The sequence below is a fragment of the Pleurodeles waltl genome, chromosome 9, assembly GCF_031143425.1.
Source record: "Pleurodeles waltl isolate 20211129_DDA chromosome 9, aPleWal1.hap1.20221129, whole genome shotgun sequence".
Lineage (NCBI taxonomy): Eukaryota > Metazoa > Chordata > Amphibia > Caudata > Salamandridae > Pleurodeles > Pleurodeles waltl.
Window position 1 is genome coordinate 873,961,965 of NC_090448.1, and position 11,106 is coordinate 873,973,070.

The 11,106-nt window shown below is 41.9% G+C and overlaps 1 protein-coding gene across 3 annotated transcripts in view; it reads left to right on the forward strand.

Moving 5' to 3' along the window:
• Positions 1–9,329, forward strand: part of RPS6KA5 (ribosomal protein S6 kinase A5) — a 451,666-nt gene extending 442,337 nt beyond the window's left edge. For all 3 annotated transcript variants that reach the window (XM_069208183.1, XM_069208185.1, XM_069208184.1), the window contains one exon: positions 7,598–9,329. In XM_069208183.1, the coding sequence (XP_069064284.1) occupies positions 7,598–7,837 (240 nt within the window). In that variant the 3' untranslated portion in view covers positions 7,838–9,329. The remainder of the gene's footprint in view (positions 1–7,597) is intronic.
• Positions 9,330–11,106: the final 1,777 nt, after the last annotated feature.

An 11,106-nucleotide genomic window follows, 5' to 3' on the forward strand; every position in this document is an offset into this window, starting at 1 on the left:
CAGTGTTTCTTAGAACTCTTAGGTGTTCGCTTGGTAGAATCCTTCTTGGATTTACCCTGTAATTGTAGTTTGATAGGTCTGGATCCCAGACTATCTCGACCAATACTAAAGTAGGTCTCGGCAATAATCTTTGGCAGCTCGCGTTCTTGATCCTGTACAGGAACGTCCCGCAGCTGCATGTGCACTGCTAGAGAAACTGCGTCCCCTTTAAGATTACTTAATATTGAAGATACAGTGGCAAAATTGCCCATTAATTGCATCCCCAACCAGGGCTGGTGTAACCCCGCATTAATCTTGTATTTGTTTTAATACTTCCGGAAGATTGGCAAGTGTCGGTATACCACGTGCAGTAGTATACAGCATGGCAAATAGCGTTCCCCATGTATTGCAGTTATCTACTGTGGGAATCATCCTAAATGGCAAGCACATAGTGAGAATTCTATGTTTATCCTGAGGCCCTGTATGTGGAAAGACTGCTTCCAGTGCATTCATTTTTTTGAACTAACCAAAACGGAATCTCCTCCCGTTTGGCAGGTACTTTACCCATTATCGAATATACAGTTGCAGGTTAATGCCTGGTGTGACTACATGTGGTTGCGCCGGAGGAGCTTATGCTGGGTTAGTATTTAATGTTTGCATTACAAACTGTACTAACAGTCTGTATATTTCTGTAAGCTCAATGTATAAGCAGGGAACCTCAGCTACCTCCAATGTGGCTGCATCAGGATGTGGTGTATATGTGGCCAATAAAGGCCAGGTAGGACCATCATTGCTCAGTAGACCTATGCTCATGTGTAGTATTGTGTGTGGTAGAGCTCCATCAAGCCAGTTATAATGGTCTCGAAAAGATAGAGGTATCTCTAAATATGCATAAGCTCTGTATTGTGCTGGTTTGTTAGCAGGTGTGTAATGATGAAATGTACTAGTGTTCCCATCGACTGCTAGAAAGGTGACCCAAAGAGTGGAATGTTTCAGTTCTGTAGGCTGTGTGAGCCTCAACTACAAATGTACAAAGCGCAGTGAGGGTAGGCAGCATGTTTACTGCAATAACCACCTGTTCTAGGTTCGCCATGGTCGATATACCTGTTCAGAGATAAGGACACCAAATGGGGAATAAACCTTTTATTTTTTCAAGCTTGAACAACCTACAGAATCGGATAGGTACTGTCTACCTAGCAGAGGAGGAAATCCTCAATACCACCGATGTCTCCGTATAGTAATGAGGTGTCTTTGGCAGGTAGCGAGACAAAGATATTCAGTCAGTGCCTGACCAAACGTTGGCGGTGGCATGCCGTGTGGCTCTCATTATCGTAATGAGGCTGCTGGATTTGGGTGGCAGCATCACCTGAATTGTGGGGAACTTAGCCCAATCCCACACCACGTGACAACTGTTGGCCTACTCCATTTCCGGCCAACTAGCAGCACCTCATCTCTGCCCAAGGGCAGGGATGATTCGTGGCGACTGGGTGCATGACAAGATGACTTATCAAGGAAACCGTGGTGGATCAGATCTCATCCTTTTCTCTCAGTTACCTTAGTCTCACATATGCTAAGACAAACAGAGGCAGAGAATGGTTCAATAAGATTTATTGAAACAGCTGTGTCTTAGATAAAATGGCATTAAATGCAATAATGAGAATGATAAAACATACTAGAAACAAAATGGTGACAAGGAAAGTGAAACACAGGAAAAGTCCCACCATACTCTCAGTATGCGTAATATATGCGATTCCTACCTAAGCTATGTTAAAGCACAGCAGGATAAGGCCTAATCCACCCTTCAGAATTCCTCCTTGGGATGACATCATCCCCCATACCTGAGCAAGGAGCCCGTTGTCTATAGAGACACCATCCCCATAGAGGCCAGGGAAACGGTGGTCTCAACAAACAGCTGTAACAAAGTCAATCAGCATGCGGTTGCGGTCATCTGTCTGGAATCTCCCTCTAGGGTGCATGGGACAGAGAAGTGTTTTTTATAATAAAACAGCTAATGTTCTGAGAAAATGTCCCCACATAAGGATTTAAGTGTTTCTGTGAACATTGAAGATGCAGTGTAGCACTCGTTTCTGCAACCCTATCTCGCTGAAGCCTTGAGGGAAGCACAAAGTGAAAAGAATGTCTTTCTAAGAAACGCAGTGCTTTCCTAGGCGACAGAACAACTAGATAAAGAAAATAAAACACTACCACTAATAAGGCCTATTCTGAAATAATAAAAATGAAGCAGAATAAAATGTAACTGGGCTAACGGGCACAAGCAGCACGCCTAGGTACTAAAATAAAGTGCCCAGAGACATTACCAAAATGGCTATACAACAAGTGTGGGTTTAGGGAATTTGAAGGGTGTAAAATGTAGCTATGTGGGGAGGTGGAGAGTGTTAGCTAAAGTCTGGAGCAGCATATGAATACTAGGTACCCATAGGCGGCGTGGTAAAACTGTGCCCCAAATTGCACATTTGAGCCAAGTAAGTGGCCCTCATGTATGGCACACTGATGAACGGTGGTGATGCACTAGTCAGTGAAAAATGGATGAGGAGCACCCCCACCCCCCAAATGAAATGAGACTTGGCACTATATTTGTAGATATCAGCCAACTTAGATAACAATTGTGTCAAATGTTACATTGCAGAACCGATAGAGGTGCACCACATTGGTGTTCTGTGATGCCGTTCACTTTGTAAGTGTTACTTTACAGATTGCATGTCCCTGTCATTTGCCAGTCAGCACTAAGCTAGTATACAAACTCCAGGTATTGGACATGATGTTAGAGTGGTGCACTTGCCATAGTTAAGGTCCCTGATGGTTAAAATTAGTCATTACTGGCCCTCTTTAAAGATCTCTGCTTTCTAAAATAGAAAAAAAGCAATCTCGCTGAAAAGTCATGAATACAGATAGTAGTCTTATATTTCATCACTAGGCTAATTGCCCATATCAACAAACATCTCTTTAATTTCTGAGATACAGCTAACCAACACATTCATGCATGTTTGTTCATGCTGTATCAGGAACAGTTAGTGTTGAAAGCCTGCCAAAAGGCATTCCTGGGTTATATTCAGATTATGGATTGGCAGAAATCTATAAGCAAAGTTTCTAAATGGGCGGGGAACATTTTGTCCTCACTCTTCAAGATGCATTGGCCTGGGTGAGGCAATAAATACATTGAACATATAATGGTATCCTCCCCACCTCACTACACAATTTTATGTGATGTTTACAAAAAACTTTATGAACTATCCCTCTATCAAATTACCATCCTACGAACAAGTCAGTAACTTGTTGCCTGCCAACATCTAGAAAACTGTGTAGGTGGAAAGTCACTGCCAATATCTGTTGTCCACCTAATAGGATCCTTGTGTAAGTCAGTGGGCCTTCTCTAACAGGTGCTGGGATTCCTTTATCACACCCTCCCAGAGGCATGCTGTTCTATTCTTCAGCATGTGTGCACTTGCTAGTGAGACTTCGCTTTTATCCCAGTTACAGATGATTCCACCTGATGTGGTCTTATCTGACAAAGTGGTGTATATTTAAGGTAAGGTTCCTTAGAGGTTCAAGCTTTTCCATTTGACACGAGTTTTGCACCTGTCAGACACTTATTAGTGGCTACAGCAGAGTCAGAGGCTACTATGCCCCAATCATAGTGGTTGAGCGTGTTTGCTACTGGTGACCTGTGATCGTCCCTCTGCATACTAGGCCACATACAACCCCTTCCATGCTTCACTTTCAGTTTAGAAAGAGAAGGCAGTCCTGGGTTTCTTAGGTAGGGAGTGTGGGGTGCACAAACTCAGGACTCGACGATCAGCCAACAGACAGAATAACTTCAATGTCCAGTGCAGTGCTTATCTTTTGAGAAAAAGAAAGTACTTTGAACCACACAGTGATAGTAAATAATACACAATCCAATTTAAGTTTCAGGTCTATGACCCTGGTGATGCCTTCCTTATGTAGCACTACAAAAGCTGATTCCCTTCTTTGCTAAACCCACCCAGATCAGCTCACCCTAGTAGTGATAGCAGAGGCACGAGTCAGGCACAGGTGCAGACTAAAATGTCCTCATTCAGTCATATGCACCACCTAATTTTAAGATTTTTACCCTAGTGGTCTAATAGGTACACAGCAATTCGTTATCCCCTTGAGCATATCTGGCATTCTGGAGTCCTTTAGAGAACCACTATGAGCTAAAGCAAATTTGGGAGCTGCAGTGTGAACAGGGTGCAGCTTATTCTCTGAGCACACAGCCTCCCAGTCCAGTCTTAATAGTGTGGCGGCACAAGCGTGTGGAGCACAGAGGCGGACCCAGGCAGGACAATGTTGTCTCACAGAAATTGCAGCAATGTCTGGCCGAAGCAGGCAGTTGTAGCCCTCGTTATGCTGCTGCTGTCATATTGCAGATGCACACTTGTCTGGGCCAGTTAGGCATTTTAAGCCCCAACTGCGTGTATGTCATTGATCGTTAGTCAGCCCCAATCAAGCGAATAGGCAGTTGCAGCCGCAATGGGGCCTACGGCATTGTGCAGCAGTCACAGCCCCACCAGTTAAATTAGGCAATTATGCAAAGCGGTTCTCGCCAGGAACCAGATATGAGAGACCCAGAGGACCTTCCACAACACAGATCACTCCTACGTCGCTCTCAGCACTCCAGTTCCTCTGTATATTCCACAGCCCTGGCAACACACTGGGCTTTTTCTTCTGATCTATCTTTCCTACTTTAGGGTGAGGCAGGCACTTTCTCTCTCAGCAGGTAGACAGGTATCTAGGCACACAGTCAGACCCTCAGCTCCTTGAGCAGAGAGTGCAGACTTCTGGTAATGTCCTTTCGCTGCTGAGAAGATAAGAGGACTCGAGCTCTGGTCCCACAGCAGTCCTTCAACTACTTGGCAGAGTACTACGCTCCTTGGTCTTAAAAGACTTGGAACTTTAACCAAGTAGGGTAGTTTGTTTTTCACATTTATTCACTTTTTCTGGACAGAGGATATCTCAGACGTCAGAATTGGTTTGGACTGGTTCTTCTTTCAGGTGTCTTTCTCATGTTACACTCCAGGCACAGCTTTAAGTAGAGCGATGCTTCTTTCAGCAGGTAGCACTGGGGCTGTGTCCAAACCGGAGCACCCATAAAACTGGCACAATGAAGTGTGACATTTCAGCACCTGGCTGTCACCAGCCCAACTGACCCCTTAATTAGGGATAGACTAAAAGGCACACCTGATCTAGAAATATCCTTGCCTTACACAACAGAAGCCGCAGTCCTGTCTTTTGCCTACCATCAACCAAATGGCAGTGCTCAGGAAGAACTGCGCAGGAGCCCTTTGCTAATAAAGTCTTTTTTGACCTTTCTAAAGGTAGCTCTGTCTCCATACTCCGCACTTCAGTTTCTAGATCACCACCCTCCACCCACAGGAATGCAGGCAATAGGATCCCATTGCCTTGGGTTGATGTTCTCATCATCGATCTTGTGCTGTACTAGGCCAGTAGTATTCAGAATGAATCCCACTGACCCACATCCGGCATAATCAAAGAATTTCATGGCAGTGTTCTGGATGGGCATACAAATAACAATGGAATCATGTACATGACGGGCCATTGGGACTCACTCTGACACAGGTTAAAAAAAATGTCTGGTTAATCTTTCAAAACACAGTATTCTGCCACCATCACTTTATGTGCTGGGACATGGACAGTAGTACTCCGCCCACAAAAGCACCAAAGTCAAAATAATGCAGAATAACAGATATGCATGCATTTAGACACACGGGACAAGGGAACATGACCATATTCTATGCAGGGAAGATTCCTGCCCCAACAGCACCTAAGGTGTTTACAAGGATCAAAATGATTATCTATCCTTACATGCAGAAGCAGAACATGAATCTGTAAGTTTAATTGACAATAGTCCCTTCTCCTTGACCTGGCCCTATGTATGAATGAGACCAGGTTACATATAATGCCATCCCCACATCTTTCTTTCAGTGGCAAGAAGTTGGGCACTGCCTCTGATGTGACTTGTCCGCCTATTACAACATTTAGGCCCCAATAAAGGATTTCATGTTTTCACTTGCTACTCCAACACAGCATGGCAGTGTCAAAGACCTCTCCTCCTGATGGATGCATCATAATCAACTTACTCTGGCTCGTCTTCGGAACCAGGTGTTGTGTACTCTCCCCATCTTGTTTTGTTAGATGCTTGTCTTATTGGCGGTGAAGAGAATGGACTTTGAAGAACCTCAACGCGAGCCAGTTTTTGTTGTATCACAGACCTATATAGTTACATTTGGGAGCCCCACAGGCCATTAGAGGATTATCAGCCTGTGATTTCGAAAGGATGGGATCTGTCTTATAATCACAGTGAGCTGAAGCTATTTTATTGTTTTCAAAATTCCCTCATTAATAGAATGCAACACATTTTGATACTCCACAGGATTTATCTCATAACTCTTCTGAAGAGCATCTTCTGTCTGACAGCATTTAAAAGCCATGAGAGTTTTTATATTCTAAGACATTAGCCCTGCTGTGCTGTGTCATGGAACTCTGTAAATGGTTTCTGAACAGAATATATTGCCCTCAGCTGCCTATTTAGCAGTAGACTGAAAGATCCAAGCAGGTTGAAGACTCCCCCTTCCTAAAAAGTTTATGGGAGCTTCACCAAGACGTAGATCACCATTAGTTCCTGACTTGGGAACAGCTACGCATAGATTTCTTTCTTGTAAGGAAAAGGCAAAAAGCTTCCTGTATACCTCATAGGTGCTAATAGGTCAGTCCCTGCTGTCTGTAGTGTACATTTTCATTAAATTAGAAGAGCTGGCTTTTTTGTTATATATCCTCATTTGGAATGTAGCCTGCAAACTAAGGCATTCCTGAGGGTGTGACATATTTCTAGTGACACTTTCAGTCTTTCCACTTTATTTAGCATAACTGCTTTTAGTTCTCTGGGATGTTCTAGAACTTGACAATAGTCCATCTGTGCGGACAGATATTTTCTGAGCAGAGCTGGCTAGTTCTTCATATTATCATTATACCACTGTGTTTAGCTACCTTGTTAATGGTTACTGTTACCTGTAGTTTATATATTGTAGATGAACCCTGTGTCAAGAAACCAGGGTATAATGCACATGCCAAGGATTAGTCTAATAAATACCCATTGAAAAAGCAAGTGCTTAGATTGTTTCATTAAGTCTGGGTAAATTGTATCTGTCTCTTTAACTTGTACTCTGGATAATGTCTTCCACCTGCAAATCAGGTATCACAATTTATTCCCTAATTATTTCAGAGACCCCAGAATCTGTGGATCCTATGGCCACCAGTATTATAGAAGACTGCCTTCCACCCCTTAATTGCATTAGAGAGTTGTGGGGGGTGAGGAAATGGCAGAAGGTGGTGGCACATTTGTGTCCAGGTTTATTTGTAAACTTTTGTTCAGTTGAACATGAATGTGTTCTGGCATCTCCTGCCTTGTAGAAGGGTACTAGAATGTCAAAGTAAATTTACTACAGTGAGTAACTTCTACCTTTTTAATGCTGGGTTGTCCGATACATGCTAGTCTTCATTAAGGTCTGTAAGTATTAACAAACATTGTTTCCTAATGGCAGACTATTCTTATTTGCTTTAGGCTTTCAATAAGTACAAGAGAGAAGGATTCCGTCTCCAGAATGTCGACAAAGCCCCTCTTGCAAAAAGGAGGAAGATGAAAAAGACAAGTACAAGCACAGAGACACGCAGCAGCTCCAGCGAGAGTTCGCGGTCCTCCTCGTCTCAATGTCAAGATAAAACGTCTCCTACCAAAGCACTGCAGGCAACTAACCCCACGGAGAGCAATAACCCAGGAGGCATCTTCCAGTTCTCAGACTAGAACAGAGAGTGGTCCAAACAGACTTACTAATACTCTGGTATTCACTCTGGTGCTTTTCTTCAACAGTCAAATGCAGTCTGCAATAGGGCATAGTATCTCATAGTTTTGTGTCCACGGTTTGTTCAGATTTCTGTTTTTCTGATATCCATCTATGACCTACTAGTTATCTTATGCACTGTTTTCTGTGTCCTGAGTTTGTGAATATAGAAGAGACTACTCTTTTTACAGTACTGGAGAACCTTGTCATGCTACACTTAAAGGCCAATGGTTCTCTATACCCGGTTTGCAGCTTTGGATTGTTTAGGTCATGGGAAGGTCTTACATTTCTGTTGCATTAAAGGTAGATCTCAGTGTGTCTTTTAAAGAATGCAGCAGCTGTGGAGAGCCTCCAAAAGCCTTTGAATGTGTCATATGTTTAAACTTTCTAGGAGTTGTGTATGCCTGTCTTGTTTTGATACGAAGGTTATATGTGGTTATTAAAATGTTATATTTATACAGATCTGTACAGTCAAAGGATTCTTGGTCCATGTAATATTGTCAAGCTTTTATAATTAAATCATTTATGATAGAGTTTTTGAGGTTGGTGTTAACTGCACATTGTTTTTTTGGCATGGTTCTTAACCTTGATTGCCTCTTTGTCAGCTAATGTGAAATGTATCAACGATGCACTTTATGCAAGGACCTTGGCAGTTAGCTAGTTGATAAAGCGCATTTACTTAGGTCAGGCGATTTTGAAGTGATATACTTTATTATCCTTCCTCTGAACCATGCATGAGTAAAGACACTGTGTGGCAATTTTGTCATGTCCAGGGTAAATTCCAACAGCCTATGCAAGGATCTGACGGAAAATGCTGAAGGGAAATATTACTGAAACACTGTGCATCACACCTATCTACTGTGGTTCTACTATGGTGAGGGATATCAGCTGTAGTAATTTATTATGTAAATAGTATGTTTGGTAGTAAGCATAAAACATAGATTGACACATTTCCGCCGGCCTAATTTATAAATCTGTGCTAAAACTCTTACTTTTCAGAGTAAAACAGAAGCATTTGGAAGCACGTATAAGTTAATCTATATTTGCAACAATAAACTTTTAGGTATTTTTTGTTTTAAAATGTAAAACGACAGCTATTAACTAATTACATAAAGTCAAGTTTTGGGAGTAATTTGCTACATTTTAACAAACGTAATCCAGATGCTATGCAAAAAAAGGTTTATTGGACGTTTTTATCTAAGGTGTAAAAGTATCAGTCACTGACTGCATTTACATGACCTCTAAAATCTGTGGTGGAGAAAAGAAACAGCAATTTACGGTACGATGATTGTGTTCTGACGAACAATGGTGCTTCAAACTAAACTTTATATTGACATGCCTTTGCGTTGTTTCCCGGCATTTCGATTTGTATTTCAAGGACACCTACTTCATCAGTCAAAAAGGTGATTAAGGTACCAAAATAATTTCCCGATTAAATTGTTACATTTTTACAAACCTTTGTAGTTGTGTTATAGTTATGGATTTGATGTGTGCAAGAGCATCAGATTTTTTACAAGACAAGGCATCTATTTAGCAACAGTTTAAACTTTACAAAAATGTAATGCATTAATTTTCTGTGCATTGTGTCTGCAACACAAGTACATCGAAAACTAGAAAAAAACGGAGCAGGGAGTTTTGTTGTGCTAAATCTTTCTCGGCATTACTGCGCCATAAGTAATTATTTGCAATATTTTTAAACTCTCTTTCATTAGTTGCATCATTTTGTATGTTACTTGCACATCCATGATGTTTTATTTTGCAGTTTGTTTTTCCACTGTGGAACTACGTTTTACGTTCTTGTAATATCAATAATATGATGTGTGCCACAAGTTTCATTTACTGTTTTTCCGTGGATCCCTAAATAAATTTCAGCTTCATAAAATCTACCGTGGAAGGGTAATATCCACAAAGAATTGCATTCTACAACCACTGAAAATGATAAATTCAGTATATTCCTTAATGTGAAAGACTAGTCAGAAGTAAAGAAACGCTGACAAAACCCCTAATCTGAAAGCTGAAATGTACAGGGAGTGCAGAATTATTAGGCAAGTTGTATTTTAGAGGATTAATTTTATTATTGAACAACAACCATGTTCTCAATGAACCCAAAAAACTCATTAATATCAAAGCTGAATATTTTTGGAAGTAGTTTTTAGTTTGTTTTTAGTTTTAGCTATGTTAGGGGGATATCTGTGTGTGCAGGTGACTATTACTGTGCATAATTATTAGGCAACTTAACAAAAAAAATATATATACCCATTTCAATTATTTATTATTACCAGTGAAACCAATATAACATCTCAACATTCACAAATATACATTTCTGACATTCAAAAACAAAACAAAAACAAATCAGTGACCAATATAGCCACCTTTCTTTGCAAGGACACTCAAAAGCCTGCCATCCATGGATTCTGTCAGTGTTTTGATCTGTTCACCATCAACATTGCGTGCAGCAGCAACCACAGCCTCCCAGACACTGTTCAGAGAGGTGTACTGTTTTCCCTCCTTGTAAATCTCACATTTGATGATGGACCACAGGTTCTCAATGGGGTTCAGATCAGGTGAACAAGGAGGCCATGTCATTAGATTTCCTTCTTTTATACCCTTTCTTGCCAGCCACGCTGTGGAGTACTTGGACGCGTGTGATGGAGCATTGTCCTGCATGAGAATCATGTTTTTCTTGAAGGATGCAGACTTCTTCCTGTACCACTGCTTGAAGAAGGTGTCTTCCAGGAACTGGCAGTAGGACTGGGAGTTGAGCTTGACTCCATCCTCAACCCGAAAAGGCCCCACAAGCTCATCTTTGAAGATACCAGCCCAAACCAGTACTCCACCTCCACCTTGCTGGCGTCTGAGTCGGACTGGAGCTCTCTGCCCTTTACCAATCCAGCCACGGGCCCATCCATCTGGCCCATCAAGACTCACTCATTTCATCAGTCCATAAAACCTTAGAAAAATCAGTCTTGAGATATTTCTTGGCCCAGTCTTGACGTTTCAGCTTGTGTGTCTTGTTCAGTGGTGGTCGTCTTTCAGCCTTTCTTACCTTGGCCATGTCTCTGAGTATTGCACACCTTGTGCTTTTGGGCACTCCAGTGATGTTGCAGCTCTGAAATATGGCCAAACTGGTGGCAAGTGGCATCGTGGCAGCTGCACGCTTGACTTTTCTCAGTTCATGGGCAGTTATTTTGCGCCTTGGTTTTTCCACACGCTTCTTGCGACCCTGTTGACT